The sequence below is a fragment of the Punica granatum genome, chromosome 5 (assembly GCF_007655135.1).
Source record: "Punica granatum isolate Tunisia-2019 chromosome 5, ASM765513v2, whole genome shotgun sequence".
Lineage (NCBI taxonomy): Eukaryota > Viridiplantae > Streptophyta > Magnoliopsida > Myrtales > Lythraceae > Punica > Punica granatum.
Genome location: NC_045131.1, coordinates 5511138 through 5527547, shown reverse-complemented (window position 1 = coordinate 5527547; position 16410 = coordinate 5511138). Strand labels below are relative to the sequence as shown.

The 16410-nt window shown below is 38.3% G+C and overlaps 2 protein-coding genes across 3 annotated transcripts; both read right to left on the bottom strand.

Moving 5' to 3' along the window:
* Positions 1-1513: 1513 nt before the first annotated feature.
* Positions 1514-3358, bottom strand: LOC116207599. Its single transcript, XM_031540617.1, has 2 exons — positions 2227-3358; positions 1514-2046 (listed from the first exon to the last, which is right to left on the bottom strand). The coding sequence occupies exons 1-2, from the start codon at positions 3060-3062 to the stop codon at positions 1680-1682; spliced, it is 1203 nt and encodes a 400-aa protein (XP_031396477.1). The 5' UTR covers positions 3063-3358; the 3' UTR covers positions 1514-1679.
* A 2950-nt stretch (positions 3359-6308) lies between these two features.
* LOC116207598 (CLK4-associating serine/arginine rich protein) lies at positions 6309-10474 on the bottom strand. Of its 2 annotated transcripts, XR_004156947.1 has the most exons (14): positions 10145-10474; positions 10009-10047; positions 9761-9903; positions 9498-9573; positions 9019-9313; positions 8792-8901; positions 8526-8573; positions 8226-8438; positions 7862-7966; positions 7597-7727; positions 7374-7512; positions 6877-7059; positions 6552-6729; positions 6309-6436 (listed from the first exon to the last, which is right to left on the bottom strand). XR_004156947.1 is itself a non-coding variant. In XM_031540616.1 (13 exons), exons 1-13 carry the CDS (start codon positions 10339-10341, stop codon positions 6705-6707), a joined length of 1704 nt encoding a protein of 567 aa, XP_031396476.1. In that variant the 5' UTR covers positions 10342-10474; the 3' UTR covers positions 6320-6704. The 2 variants fall into 2 exon arrangements, 1 of the variants encoding a protein (XP_031396476.1); XM_031540616.1 differs by having other exon boundaries at positions 6320-6729.
* Positions 10475-16410: the final 5936 nt, after the last annotated feature.

Below are 16410 nucleotides of genomic sequence, written 5' to 3'. Positions count from 1 at the left end.
ACGCCCAGAAGATCAACCCCCGTCTGAAAGAAAGAAAAAACAACACCAACCCATTTTCCAAGAAAACAGAAATGGGAAATCGGTCCCGGATAAAGCACAATTTCACCATGGTCACTTCCCAAAATAGGCCAGGAGTAAACTGAATTACGGAGAGCTTCCACACGGGTCATGGTAACCTCACGTGGGAGCTGTAATGCGCCCACGTACGGAACCTAATGCAACGACTCCCATTGTCGCGTTAGCATGACACGGTGTCGACATGCTAGAAATTGCCATGGAACACAAGCATAAAATTCAAGTAAATTACTTGTACCTCGTCATGCAACTTGATAGGTTTGAACAAATCGATTGAACTACTAAACAGATGATTCGAAAGTCGAAACGAGTTACTTATTAGGTAATGAGTTAATTACGTGATGGAGGGTAGCGAACCAATCATCATCAAATGAGTGTCACGATTTGCTCAAATTCGAGTTTATGGATTTTCATTTTTACCCAACCCAAGCAAAGGAAAATCGACAAACTTGAATAAGGAATGAGAGCTAGCATGAGCACTACTGTATTGTTACATAGGGGAGCTTGGCTTAGGCGGGGACGAGGCGACGCTATGGCATATACAGCATAGCTGCTGCCAGCCCTTTGATTGGAAAAGGACGCACACGTGCACAGGTGCCGGTTTTGGATGCCCGAGCCCATTATAGCGCTCCACTCCATAATATCATGATGACCACAGATATAATTTTTTTAATACAAAAAAATAATTATAGCTGTATACTTTTTTGATAGGCGAATCATAGCTGTATACAGGCATGATAATGATAATAATTAATCAATAATCCTAAAATTTTAGGCTTTTACTGTTTTTCAAATAATAATTTTACTCAATTTAGTTCAATTCTATTCTTTTCAAGATTCAATAATATAATTATTACCGTTTTATCTTTTTATGTTATTTAATAATAATTTATCACTCATATTTTTTTTTTAATCATTTATTATAATTAATTTTTTAATAATAAATTATTTATTTTTTTATAATTAATTTTTTTAATAACGAATTTTTTATTTATTTTCAAATATATATATATATATATATATATTCTCTCACATATCAATATATTTGTCAACACTTACAATCATTGCATAAAATCAAATTGAGTTAGATGACTTATTTAACTTGAAAACCAAGCGCTTATGAATCACTTATTTAACTCAAAAACCAAACGCAAGTTTAAGTGCTGACATACCATATTTTACGAGTTGCAGAATGATATGAAACGAAATAGAGTCACATAATAGGATAAACTATGCTTTCCTTCATACTGTGATTCCGTAATGCAATTTTAAACCAGGTCGGACCGAACTCCTTTGGAATTGGTAGTTATGTATTTTATCATCATGCGCAGGAAAGGTATAAACATTGGAAGAGCACCATTTAATTACTGTACTCGTGCTGTCATGCATGCAGCAAAAATTTACCTAATTCATTGAATTTGGACCCTTTTCTCTATCCTTTTCATAAACCTCAATTTTTCCACATTACAGTACAACCTCGTTTCTCCCCACAAATATACCCACTTTCCCATCTTCTTTTTCCTCAAAATCCCAAACCCGAGGTCTCGAATTTCTTAAATAAAACAAAATTAGAGAGGGGAAAAAAAAAAATCTTGAAGCCGGTTTTATGACCGGGAAACCGACTCGGCCAGTTTCCCTATCCGCTCCACAAGCACCGGCGACAGCTTCACGGTTGGTCTCTTCCCCTTCTCGGGCCGGAAGTCGAACCCGAAAGCATCGGACACCTCATCGGAACTCCACCCGGATCTCCGAAGCGAGTCCGAGAACCGGTCCGCTTTCAAGAGCAGGGCATCGAGAACCGCCTGGTTGTCTAATAAAACCATCTCGGCTCCAAAGAAACCAGACCCCGACACATGGACGATCTCGGATACATCCGACTCGCTCCACCCGCCTTCCCTCAGGACCGAACCGATCCGCTCGATGTACTCCCCTACCCAGTTTGGGCTCTTGAACCTCGGCATGTCGAAGTACCTGACACGAAATACACAATGTTAATCGCAATGTCTTATATATAATCGGAATATTGATAGAATATTATTAGGAAAACACTTTAGATTTTTTACGTAAACACATTATATAATTAAAAGACCATATCTTACTACAACATAATTCATTAATTTCCATTACTTCATTCCTGCTTATATTAATTACCTATCGGGCGACGACGAAGATGAAGAAGAGGAGTTCCTCCGGCGGCGGTCGACGGCAGCCTCCGTCCAAAACTCCACCCACCTCGGCGTCTTGGCTGCAGCAGAGGCCGCGTCGGAGCTTCTATTGGAGAAGTCAGACAGTGACGACCCGGACGATTTCGGCCCGACGGACCTTTGCTTCCTGAGGACCTTCGGGTCGGGTCGGGAGCTTCCGAACAGGGATTCCCTCTCGAAGAAGTCGGATAGCTCCGACCCGCAGCAGAATATCCGGTCCTCGTCCACAAAGAAGACCGGGTTGCCCGCCAAGGCCGGGCTGCAGGGCACGTAGCAGTGGTTGAAGATCGGAATGAGGACCGGCGCCCTCTTCAGGGCGTTCCTCGCCACCCGCAAGGCCGCCTCTGTCTCGGAGGGTCTGGGACCCCATGATTTGGACCAGAGAGAGTTTCGGGCCACTTGGAAGGTGATGGCGGCGACGGGGAGGTCGATGGACGCCCGTAGGTGGAGACGAGCTCCTCCGGCGGCGCGCCAATTGGGGAACCCGGGGCCGACGGGCAGGCCGGCAGAGAGAATGGCCCGCAGGTCCGGGGGGAAGGTGAACCCGAACTCTGCTTCGGTTCGGGCGAACTCCGGGTCGGACAGGCCGGGTTGGACTTCGACGCCGGTCTTGCGCAAATGAGCGATGACTTGTTGGGCGAGGGAGGAGAAGGAGAGGAGACCGGTGCGGGCGGTGGCGGGGGCGGAGGAAGGGGTGGATGCTGCGGCCCTGGCGGAGAGGCGGCGGAGGCCGGCTAGGTGGGCTGGCTTGAACCCGGCCATCCTCCGGTCCACGTCGACCATAATGGCGGTTCCGTGAAGCCAACCGATATTGGAGCAATGGGTGCAGTGCAGAAGTTATATTTGAGACTACGCTTCCGAGGAATCAAGTAGACAGAGAAAGAGAGAGTCTTTCTTTGAAGTCTTGAGAGAGAGAGAGAGAGAGAGAGAGATGAGTAGTTATATTATAGCAGTGGAGAACTGGAGCCCACTGAGATTTTGGTTAATGAAAAAAAGAAGAAAAAAATGAGAATTAATATTTTTTATCGTCTCAATGAATAATTGTATGTTGGGATGAAGATTATATTATTGTTAGTGTGGGATCCATCGGCGGCGGGAGTCTTGCCGTTGTCCGGTGGCCGCAGAGGTGGCGGTGAGCTGTGCTTTGGGGTCGCTTGTTCTTCTGGTTTCTTCTTTTCCCTTCTTCTTTGTCTTGCTTTTTAATTTTTTATTAAATATTTTCATTGCCATAATAATACTATCGGCTTTGCATTATTGAGCAATTGGAGGACAATGTAGGGCGTTTGGTTGTTCAAACCAAAAGTTTAACTACTTGTGATTTCTACCGCTTAGTTATCTTCTTTTCATTGCCATAATAATACTATCATGTTCAATTTTCATTGATAGAATTAAGAGTTGTTTGTTCTCGCTCTAAACTGTCATGTCCCTTAGGGAGCACACTGCGTAAGATATAAACTGCAATGCATCCACCCGCTTTTGTCATCTTTATCTAGGTTTTGATTTTCTTATATTAGGGAATAAGTGTCCTTTACAATAAAAAAAAAAACATATTTATGTATAATAATCGTTAAAAGGTCAACATTAAATAGATATATGGGTGTTATTATTATTCATTCGAATCGGAAAGGTAGAGATTTCTTAAGGAAAAAAAAAAAGGCGTAGGAAATGATGGTGGCACATTGATGTACATTAATTCTCTAATTTACGGTGTCTTGTTAACTAAAAAAAGTGGAACTCTTTCCGCAATGAAAGTTATCAACTAATCATTGGTTATCAGCATGAGATTAGCAACGAAAGCATATAATTACTTGTTATAGAATATCATTTTTTTTTATTATAAAGAACAAAATCATTCTAGCGCGCGGTTCAATCGCTTGCGCTAATGGTATCTATAAACTCGTTTTCCTCTTGCTAGTTTGCTAACATTGAACGTGACGAGTAACAATGACTGCAGTATATTGATTGGTTCGAGCTATTATTGGATGCTCATAGCGTGTTCAAAAGGAGATCCATTGCGATTAAGAGCGTGGAAATGTTTGAGCCTACTGATTCTAGAAATTGTCCCACGGGATGTTCGTAGGGACTAGATCGAAGAGTCGGCCCATTGGTTAAAGAAAGAAAGAAAGAAAGAAAGCAAATGAAAAGGGTAAAATGATGGATCGTAGCTAAGGGTGCAACTTGTTCACGAAGTGCCCATGCTTGAAATCTACTTTTGCCCTAATATAAAAGCAGTTGAAGGAGTTGGGGAGGGCAGGTAATAATTGAAATGTCCCCGACGAATTAAAGATTCCAAAGAATTAAATTCAACCGTATTTGGAGGCAGTAAAGTCAAACCACATATATGTATTCATGTGCGTGCATGCACCCATGCATATGCATATATGCTTTCACCGGAAGATCGGTCTGTCGGTCGTTTTTCAAATATTTGCAATACTTTGGTTTGTGAAAAAAAAAATTTGAATGCAGTGATTATTTCACGAGAATTCACTTACAATAATAGATGTTTGGTTTAATGGCCATAATATCATGAGACGGAATTGGCATGCCAGTAGAAATATCGAACGTGGTTCGTGGTTAGAGCCTAAATTGGCAAGTTGTGTTTACTCCTCACGACATTTCAGATCGAATAACAAAAGCCTAACTTTACTGGCCGAATAAAGAATGCCCCAATGTGATCTACGTAACCGATTTTCCTATTCCTATGACCTTCGATGTTTGACGAAGAAAAAGAGTATAAAATTAGGCCATCCCGTGAATTAAGGGGCACCGTAAATCCACGGGCACTATGGACATGGGAAAGGCTGATCCATATCAGCTTTTTGTTTTTCCTTTTTCCTAAATTACATTAGCACGTGAACACTATATATGCTATTCACATTATTTATTACAAATTACAATGTCTGATTTTTTTATTTTTTTTATTTTAAGAAATTGCAGTTGAAATCGAAGGCTGCCGTGTTGGGGGGCCTTGATTTTCGGTTAATCTTCGATCAAGAAAATAATATTTGGATTTTGCTGTTTTTGAGTCATTGTCGTCATCACACGGTCGGTGAGATGTAAAAATTCTAACAAGGTCAACGGTTTTAAAATTCTAATATCCTTAGAATTAGTTGAAGATTGGATTGCATTGCACCATCAAATCAATGGGAGATCATACCAAACCTTTAGTTTACTTTCGAGTCCTTGAAGCAGAATCCACAATATTAAATATATATATATATATATATCACAGCATAAAAAGTTGATTAACAATGGATGAATGCCTTGGAAAAAAAAAAACTCTTAAAATAATAGGATATTTTTCCATTAAAAGTAACTTAGGATTTTCAAATACGTGAAGTATAGTTGTAACTGGTTCACCCTTCTCTTCCATATTATCAGTAACGCCTACATTAGTTGTAAGAATTATTTGTTTCAATGCGATGCTGCACGAGGCCTTGTATTTTCTAATAATTTTGTATTTATCATTCGTGACATGTCAATATCGGTGAAGAAGATATTCCTTAGAGCTGCACGATATTCTGAAACTTTAAACATCCGATACGGACCGACTTCTTTAGCATGGTCAGTTGAGCGTTGTTGTAGCGAGGGAACCAAGTGGTCACTCCTCGCTTGCAAATAGGAAGAGTGTTCATTTCTACGTAAATCGAACCACTTCGCATGGACGCATGGTGTTGGTCCACTTTAGGTTGATAGAATCACACCCAACACTTGGTCAGGGCAGACTTCATACCTTCGACCCGCTTGTCCCCGATATCCGTACTTCCCAATTGATCGAGCCTCTCGGTTCCATAATTTCCTCTAGACGATTAGGTACTGATAAAGGGGAAGAAAGTGCGTGCGGCCAAATGATCAGATTCTTTTGTATATTAACATCATTATATCTAATCTCATACTTTAGAATATGCATGAACTGAGTTTGAATCGACACCAATAATAGTGGTTGATAGGAATGATATGATCAACTTATTCAATAATGATGATATTGTGCATGCATGCTTGCAAATATTATAAGATTCATACTTAATGTAGGGCAGAACTCTACCAAACTATAGCAATTATTTTATACACTCTTTGGATTAAAGATATAGTATACTGAAATTAAAATTTAATAAGCCCAAGACAGATACACCACACCTATGCGCTTCATCTACCTTCTACACATTAGAAAAAAATTAAGGAAAATATCATTATTAACTACATTTAATCATTATCCATTTCTCATCATTAAGGGGTTCATGAAGATAGAAACCTCAGATAAATATCACTCACAAGCAACTTTCTACTTTCTCCATCTTCTAGAGGCATCACCAAACACAACAGATATCTAAGAGCAGATAGTTACAATGCTAACAAGAGACTGACTGGCCGCGAACAGTTCACACACTGAGCCCGTCAATTCGATGACCTCAACGAAGAACCCATTCAGTACCTTGAACGGCTCCTTACCCTGAAAAAGAGACTAATCCAAATGAACATCCCCAAAAGTTAAACAGCCCAAACATCAGTTACTATAACTACGAGAGGAAGCGAGACCATAGAAGCCAGACCTTGGAGGAGAGGAGTAAACAGTAGAAAAAGAAACTCAAATCATCACCTCGGTGATCTAGACAGAGAATGAGAGCGAGATCGAGAGCGTATGCGAGGACCCGAAGATGATCGGGACCAAGAACGTGATCGAGAACGAGAGTGGGATCGGGAATAGCGTCTTCGAGTGCTTCTGCTCCTGCTCCTGCTCAGGCTTCTACTTCTGCTCCGGCTTCTGCTCCTTCGGTACCTCCTGCATTTATTAATAATTTAAGGAATCTTATGTTGAAATAGAACCAATCATTGCTGTAGAATATTATCCTGTTGGTCACACGAGCAATCATCAAAATTCATCTCTAACCGTCCATAAACTAGTCCCATCGTTATTTTATTTATTTTTTAAAGAAATTTTCCGACCATCTACAAGCACCTAATTCAGGCAATAGGAGGGAGTCCACAAGTAAATAATCAATAATTTTGTCCAACAGGAGATATCTCATGCAGAAAGCACGTCACAATCTAACCACAGCATTGACTCAAAGATGCATAGAAGAGCAACAACAATACCTTGGAGGAGAGCGACTGTAGCTCCTGCTGCGGCTCCTATACCTGTAACGACTCACTCGTTTGGTCTCTGCAAGTTTTTCCAGCCTCTGTCGCTCGTGCTCCCGTTTCTTAGCCATTTCAACAGCAGAATCTTTTTTAACTGCACCGGAAATTACCTCCATCACACTTGCAGCTGAATTAACAGGACACCCATCTAAAACAATAAAAAAGAACTAAAGTGTACTTTGTTTATTCAGCTGCTTGCTCATTATCCTTTTAAGTCGTTCTTGAGGAGTTTCTTTTTTCTCTCCTTGTTGCTTCAAAGGCCCTGTTGAGCTTGTAGCCCTGGTCAACTTTGCCAAAGCCGAAGAGGTGCTGCAAGGCACACAATGTAAGTTATTACAATAAAAAATACCAGAACAACAGGATCACTTACATAATTTGGGCACCCTCCTCATTCATTTTTTAACATCTCAAAACTTGAAAATGACACCCATCTCATAAAGTACCTTGCTGATGGTTTGGGCAGTTTACTGCTCTTATCCTTGTCAAGGGAAAGTCCAGATGCAGGATCAACATGAAGCGCTTCAAGTATGTGAACCGATGATGAAGGCCTGCAAGAAATTATAGGCATCAGAAATTCATGCTGTCTAGAAAAAGTCATAAATGCACATGGGAAAAGTATTTGATTGAGCAAGAAGCCTGCTTCATTCTTTCTCTTTCCTGGAAGTTCTGCTCACAACACTAGTCAAGATCTAACTATATGGCCAAGACAAGTTTGCCTTGGGCTAACAAGAGTGTGGGATAAGCTGCAGCAGAGAAAAGACTGTCCAATCTATCTTTTTGCGAGAATTAAAGGTCCAGTGCTCCGACCGGCTCAAAGCATCAGCCTGATGTATAGGGGGAGATGAAGGCGGAGAAAGTCCTTCAAACTTTGGCCCCTCTGAATTGCCACAGCCTCCAAATTCTGTAATATACTCTATCTTAGGACTCCTTGGCTTGCTTCTATGACTGTCATCAACATGCCCTCCGCGACTGTGGCGCCTTGAGTGTGGAGGTGAATAGGAACGTGACCGTGATCTCAACCTGCAAAACAAGGATCAGATAAAATATTTAAGTTGAAATAACAAACAGTATAACATTTTCCACAACAAATAATGTTCACTCGTATACCTTCTGGAGCGAGGATAGGCTTCGTAAGTTGGACTCCGCCTATGCTCCCTAAATGTTATGACAAGAAAACAGCATTTAAGAATACAGGTCCGCAAAAGACAGCAATAGTTGATGGTAGTCCCAACGTAACAAGACATGAATTTCTAAAAGCACGTAAGCTTGATTTCTTTTGGGCCGAAAAGGCCTGGAAGATATAATCTAAACTCCACACAAAGCACAAGCTTCAGAATTCCCTAGATCTGATACATTGTCTTTGAGAATCCCACCTGTAAGGGTCATGATGAAGAGCCCTGGCTCCTGACATTCTTGCAGCCTCTCTCTCCCTCTCCCTTTCTATTTGAGAAGCCTTCCTTCTCTCTTTTCGACTAAGCTTTCGCTGCACATGTCAAAATTATATATCATCGGTCAAGAAATATTTTGACCAAAAAAAAAACAAAGAAAGAGTTCCTCAAGCATTAATGACGACAAGGTAACAAACTCATCCCACACTTACAATTGAAGGATCTCCTTTGATCACTTCTTTCTGCCTCTTCTCTTCCTCTTTCGCTTTTTTATCCATGTGCACAAGCCAACCATACCTTTTCACCCCAAATTCTTTGGCTATTGAATCCATACCCTCATCATTACTATCGCAACTGTTAAAATCATCTTCCTCATCCTCTTCATCATCATCATTGTCCTCATCATCCCCATCTGAATAGGCATTCTCCTCTTTGGCATCACCATCATAAGAAAACCCCACTTGTGAATATGAACCCTTGTTTGCAGGAGTCTGCTGCTGCTGAGATCTATGTGACATAAGCAAAAGACGCTAAGACTTGTATGAAACTCTTCAAAAACTTTTGGTGGCATTAGTAATGAAAAACATAAGTTGGTAGCGTTGCGGAAAATCAGTACTGTAAGATAGTTTTATAAGAATCTGTACCTTCCTGATTAGCAAAAACACAGAAGTATTTGTGAAGAAGAACTAACCTGTCAGGGGCCAATAATGCAGTAACTTTTGCCTCCATTTCTTGGTGAACATATTGCAAACCCTCCGCATCGGAAACTGTTAAGGTACAAAGCTTAGCTTGTAAAATTGTCTAAAAAGGAGTCCTTCCTTAAAATTGACTGTGAGGGCGAACGATCATCTTCAAGTATTGCTTTCGCACGCAACAGTTAGGTCGTGAAGAATGTGCATCGAAAATGTCAAAAATTAAGGCATTACTATCAATCCAATTCAAAAAAGTACCGACATCCTCTACGTCGATGCTTAATTAAATCCCGGTATCGCTCAAAATTAACAAACTCTTCTAATTCCTCTTCTTCCTCAGACTTCTCCTTTGCACGACCATGCCGAGGCTCTCGAATGAAGTCCAGCAGGGCACGCCCGTCAAATCTGCTTGAACAAACAAACCAAACAGAAACTTTTATTATTGATTTCATGATAACAGGATGCAATACTATGACCCAGAGAAGATGAAGAGGACAAGAGATATATTACCTGTCGATCAATATATCCTCTTTCCCATTCCAAGGTATCCTGATACGGAGATTCAAGATTAATCCAAATTAACAAAACAAATTACATGAAAGTGATAAAGAAAAAGCAGCAATTTCAGGTAAAACGGTGATCATACAGGCCTTGCTGGTCCTGGGTGGCCTGGTACAGGCCGTCGTCGCGGTACATCCGGCAACGGGAGCCGATCACCTGAATCGACTGCTGAGGGTCGCCACGCCGTTTGGCCAGAAAGACGGCCCTCCGCTGGGCCCTCTTCCGGGCGGCGTCCATCAAGTCGTGCACCTTTCTCTCCGATTTCCTCGCTTCGTGCCACATCTTCTCCTACTTCTTTCTCGATCGATTCCTCACTGAATTTCGCGGTTTCTGCCGGGAAAATCGAAACCCTAATCGCAGAATCGAGATTAAGCCGGAGAAAGAGATCAGAATTGCTCTGTTTGATTGGTCTGTTCGATTCGATGACTTAGACGGAGGGACCGTTATGGGCCCTTCTAACAGTCTGTCTAAAGCCCATTGGACTCGTAGCTGTGTTATGGTCTAATAGGCCCGTGAGTCTTGAAAGCGTTGCACGTGGCCCACCCCTTGATGGCTCGATGAACGCTAATCGACCTTGATGGTGTAAACTCCATTGGCCCCCTATTCATCACCACCGGAAAAGCTCATTTCTCTCATGCTGGCGAATACGGCGGTGAGAGTTCTGATATTTCAAGAAGTTCAGAGCCAATCACAATGTCCATTTCCGCGAACGTTGTGATCGATTCCGGATTTTGGATATCAGAATATCACAACTCGCACAGCCGCATTAGCCAGCATGAGAGAATTTTGCAAGTCCGCCGGCAGGCTTATTTATCAATAACTTGGCAACATTTTCTCCATAATCATAATGAAGAGTGGGGTAAAGCAAACAGACATGGATTGGGCCTTTTTTCTTGGATGGGCGGAGAAATGTAAAAAGTGTCAATTAAGAAATAACTAACAATGCCATATGTTGGCCGCTAACAACTTCGGCTTCATTAAATGTACCGAGAAATTTGCTGTAATTGGGACATGCAGGAAGCTCTCTTTCGTCCATTTCAATCCACGTGATCGTATGGATGATCAGATCAACGAAAGTGAAAGCTACACTCGGAAAAGTGCAGTCGTATCTACCTCCCTTGAATTACCAACATCCTTCTATGGGCCGTAAATGTAGCATCAGATTACGGAATAAGACGTACCCGGAAAAAAATCATGCATGAAATAGATACCGCGCTCTCTCGAGGTAGATCGATCGTGAACTAGTTTACTTAAAAAGCGGTTGTATTTAATTATACGCCAGCAGGGGGTTTGATCAGCTGTAAATTGCAGTTTGGTTGAGTCCCACAACTTGCAGGCAGGCTGATCTGATGTTTCTGATTAATTAGAAGCTTCGGCGACAGCATTATCGTGGTCCTTCTGATGTACCTTAGCTAACAAACGACTTGTTCCTCCTTTTCTTTTCGATGATTCCAATTTATTTGACAAAATAGCTTCTTTTTTCTTTTTTTTTTTAATTCTTTTCCCCATTCTCATTATTTTTCTTCATAAGAAAATATAATTCTTTGGGTAATGTTTTTTGACCATCGACCCTCTGCTGACGATGAACCCTGAAAATATAAAACCTTAAAATGCCTTTGTTGTAGAAAGGGAATCTCCATATTCTTATTTTTTTTGTGAACGACGTAATCTTTCAAATTTCGTATGGTTATAGTTTTTCTAGAGCATGGGATAACTAAGAAAAAATTATTATGACGATAAGCATTCGATATCTTTTCAGCTACACGGTCAACTCATAATAATACTAACATCAATGAAATGGTAAAACGACTATATATTTATAAATACGAAATGGTTATGTTGATAAAGAACGTGATATTGAAGTATCATTTGAGAAATTTCACATATTGTAAAAAGGAAAGAAAATCAATGTTACGAGAGTTTTAGGTTGCGTTTGGTTTCATAGTAAGATTTTAAAATAAGATTTTAATTTTGATTTTGAGTGGAATAAATGAGGTCCACCATTTGACTTTGTACGAGTTATGTTGTTTTGTTGTGAAAAAAAAAAGGTATAAATGGGACCCACTCTTTGACTTTGTATGAGTTATTTTGTTTTGTAGTGGGTAGAGTTAAGTTAGAATTGTAATTCTAAAATATTATCCTAAAACCAAACAAGCCCTTACTCTCTTAGCGGGACGAGTCGACTCGAATTTGATTAATCGGAATTCAACGGGCTTTCGAATACCAGAGTATACATAAATAAATAAATAATTTCACATTGCATTTTGTGCCGTCGACGATTAGATGCAATGCCATGACTTTATGTCCGATTATTAGGACAACGTCAAAATTTTCCCTTGAGATGCGGACATCAATTAAATAGATAACTCTGCGGTCTATGTTGTCTTTTCAAAAATAAAATTCTTAAATAATATTCACCCTAAAAAAGTTCTTAAATAGTGCTAATTTCTTAACATAATAAATGAATAATCTTCATCTTATCTTATCTTATCTATTTCAATATGAATTTAAGATTTTTTTTTATAATGTGTTGAAATTAAGAATTTCACATCCTCGTGTTTAATGAAAAATCTCTTGACTTTCACATCTTGAACTTCTAGTCTAGACTGTATCACTGTCGTTGCTATACAGCTGAGGATCGGATTATTAAATTTGCCCTTTCCTTTATATATCTATATTTCTCTAGTTTTGGGAAATAGAGAATAATATTGTATCTTCTCACCTTTTTCTCGCTGGCCGTGTACGCCCAGAAGGCTAAACTACATGTTATATTATATGTATTAATTATTATGAAAACTAGACGAAAGACCCGTATATATGCACGGGTTAAAATTATTAAGATAACGAAACAATGAGTATTATTGAAAACCACGATTAATATTGAAAATGATGCATATGTAGCATAATCTGATTAGCTTATGTAAAAAAATAATGAAATTTCATCCCACCAATTGATTGGCTTAGTAGGTTGTTCAACCTATAGAATAGTATATTTTATCAAGTCTAAGATTAATATTTAGAAATTAATTGAATTACAAGTATATTTTTCAAATGAAGTGGGAATAAACACATGAAGATGTAACTATACATAGTCTATATATGACGGTTTCTTTAATCACGTAATAACTATTTACACAAATTAATTCCAAGGGGTTTGACCTAGTGGTTAATATGCACTCTAGTTTGCACCGAGATTCGGGTTCGAATCTCCTTGGGGCCACCGGAGCACTTTTGGCGTAATTACCCGCTCCGTGCGCTGCCGGGAGTTCACGGAGTCCCGGGGATTAGTCGGACGAAATCCAGACACTCCGAGTTAGAAAAAAAAAACTATTTACACAAATTAGTAAAGCGATATTTTAACAAGAACAGAGGTCGACAACCAACAAAATTAGGAGAGTACATCACAACTTGATCAATTTAAATTCGTCCATAAATCCACCGTTGGCCACATCCTTATTTTTATGCAAAACCCTTCAACTGGCCTAACAGCTAAAGATTTTGACTTTTCAACTTTCTCGAGTACAAAATATTTTACTCCTATAAGTTATGACAATTTTGAATTTTAAAGAATTAGAAATTCTAGTATTTCATTGAACGATGAGACTTAATTTGAAATTTTATGAGTGAGGTAGTACCATAATTTTATGCCATTTGCAACGTCTTCATTGGTGATGACCTCAAAGATCGCTCTATTGTAATGTAGTTTCGTCCTACGTGACATCACCTTATGCTTCGCTACTGCTTTTAGATAGATTTAATAGTAATATGATCAATAACTCTTCCTATTTTCTTTGAAATAAGTGAGTAAAAAATATTAGTAATTTTAAGTGAGTCGTTTATCCAAGAAAATCTTAAAAAGACTATTAACATAAAATTTATGATTTATAATTAGAAGAACTTAATAGATCGATCCGACTCAAATTGTATTACTCAAGGTCTATTAAGATTACGGTTATCAAAATTCACATCAATAAGTAAGAAGACAAAAAAAGAAAAAGGCATCTAGATGTATAGTTTTATTTATTTTATATTTTATTTGAACTGTTTGCGAAGTACATACATGAACACTAAAAACGTACACCTTCGGCATAGTGGAATTTTATATTTTTTTAATCTATTAGACTAGAAAACTATTGATCTTAGCGGCAGCTTATACATAAAATATACTCGAAAAACTACGCCAAAAAAGAAGTGTTGACTGACTCTTAAATTATATGCAAAAATTCATTACGTACGGAAAGTACCTGGAAATTATCTTTTACATGTTTGATCTTCGACGATAGCTTTTAAACGCATCGAACACGCAAGTTGAAGTTTCATATTCCGACGTGTCTCAGTCGGACGGCTAAAAACACGGTCAATTTATTGCAAATTGGTGCTGTCGATTTAAACGATAAGGAAAGTTGAACGCCCAATGGAAATAGTTTCACACGAACGTACTTACAAACGGCTTGTGAATTGTCAGTCATCAAATATATATATATATATACACACACAATCGGTGTTTTCTTCATGTCTGGTTTTGCTTAATTTCAGCGAGGACTAAATCAACTGCTTGAATGAATTAACCATTTAATTTTCAACGGAAGAAAATAAAAAGCGATGCGATGACATGAAATTAATGGGGCCATTCATTTGTCAACATGTTTGCTTTTCCAATGGATCGTTTTGTCAAGTTAAGCCAAGCCGAAAGCGACCTTAGGAAATTTCCAACGAGATATACTAGCCCCGTCAAAAAGCAACAAATATTTAGACCTAATCAATTAATTTGCTCCTACTAAGATAAATTACATTTTTTTCCCAATTAGACCGTGAAGTATCCTCAGTCATTTATCTAAAATTGGTTCCATTTCCGCCATTAATTTTTAGTTAGTGCAAACTAATCTTTAAATTGAGATCTCATTCTCATCCGCACAAATTGAACAATTTGATAGCACGCTGAAAAAACTCCACAATGAAGCACGCTTTTTCCTTTTCTCCCTTGCAATAATAATAACAAACAAACAACGATAATTAAAGTAAGGAAACGGCGAAAGCCCACTTCTTCTTTCGTTCATTTATTTTATTAATTATCGAATCACTAATTAATTAATTGTTGATTAAGGTCCGTAGGAAATAAATATACATGCAAAGCAAGCACCCCGCAAGTCGCGACTAAGCAATGAATTAGAAGCTTCCCTCAAGAAACGACCAAGAAAACCTTCCACACCTCGCCAGAAAAACCTCATTGACTAATCCTAACATGTTATATATATATATATATATATATATTGAATAACTAATTCTAACATTTGAGGTTTTCGACATCAAATTCTAATACCTAATAAAAGGGCATTTATATCTCATTTAATATACAATCTAATGCTACGTTTGGTTTCAAAGTATAATTTTAAAATCAGATTTTAATTTTGAAAAAAAGTGGTATAAATGGAGCTCATCATTTAATTTTGTATGAACTATTTTATTTTATTGTGGAAAAAAAAGTGATATAAATAGGACCCACCGTTTGACTTTGTATAAATTATTTTGTTTTGTTGTGGATAGAATTAAGTTAAAATAGGATTTTAAAATCCTACTTTGAAACCAAATAAGCCATAAAACATATCAAAGGATGACATACATTACTGTGCTATATCCTATTTTAAATGTAAATTTTTCTTTGACGCGGTCCTTTCTTGCAATATGCGAACAAGATAAAATAATTTCAGCAGATATGTAACACATGATAAAGTAAGAAATACATCACACTTCCTAAGTATAGAATTCTTAATGAAAATTTTACAACTTTTTAAAAACAAGCACGTAACTGTATTACCTTATCGTAACAAAATATTTGTACCAATGAAATTCATTAAATAGTTTTACTTTAGACCTAGACCCTATCATTTGTATCGCTCGTGCATAATATGCTCGAAATTAAGAAAGTAAAAGTACCATTAACGTTCGCTTAGAATCATAAGGATTTATATCCAAGTTTATTGCTGGAACTTCCTTGCTCCCTAGTAATCTTAAAAAGAAAAGGAATATATATATATATATATATATATACATGCTTTGATTTTTAAATAGCATCTTATGTGTCCAATCAACCATTGATCATCGCTAGAGGGAACATAGTGAAAAATGAAAAATATAAATGTAAGTGAATAAGGGCGGAGCTAGAAATAATATTCAAGAAGATAAATTAAAAGTTTTTAAATATTAGCGGGGCTTATAAGAAAATTTTGGGGCAAAAGTAAAATAATAAAATAATTTAGGGGGGCATTATTTTTTTTTGGGACAAAAGTTAATATTGTGTTTGGTTTTAGAGTTAGCTAGAATTGAGTTTTGATTTTAATTAGGTTATAATGA

Bases quoted from the DNA above. Each gene is read 5' to 3' on its own strand.
- LOC116207599 (XM_031540617.1), bottom strand. From the start codon at position 3,062: ATGGTCGACGTGGACCGGAGGATGGCCGGGTTCAAGCCAGCCCACCTA. The intron at 2,047-2,226 runs GTAATTAATATA...ATTTCGTGTCAG, and splicing joins TCTTCGTCGTCGCCCGATAG to GTACTTCGACATGCCGAGGT.
- LOC116207598 (XM_031540616.1), bottom strand. From the start codon at position 10,341: ATGTGGCACGAAGCGAGGAAATCGGAGAGAAAGGTGCACGACTTGATG. The intron at 7,967-8,225 runs GTCGGAGCACTG...AATTTCTTGCAG, and splicing joins CAGGCTGATGCTTTGAGCCG to GCCTTCATCATCGGTTCACA. The intron at 7,728-7,861 runs GTACTTTATGAG...TGTGCCTTGCAG, and splicing joins CTGCCCAAACCATCAGCAAG to CACCTCTTCGGCTTTGGCAA.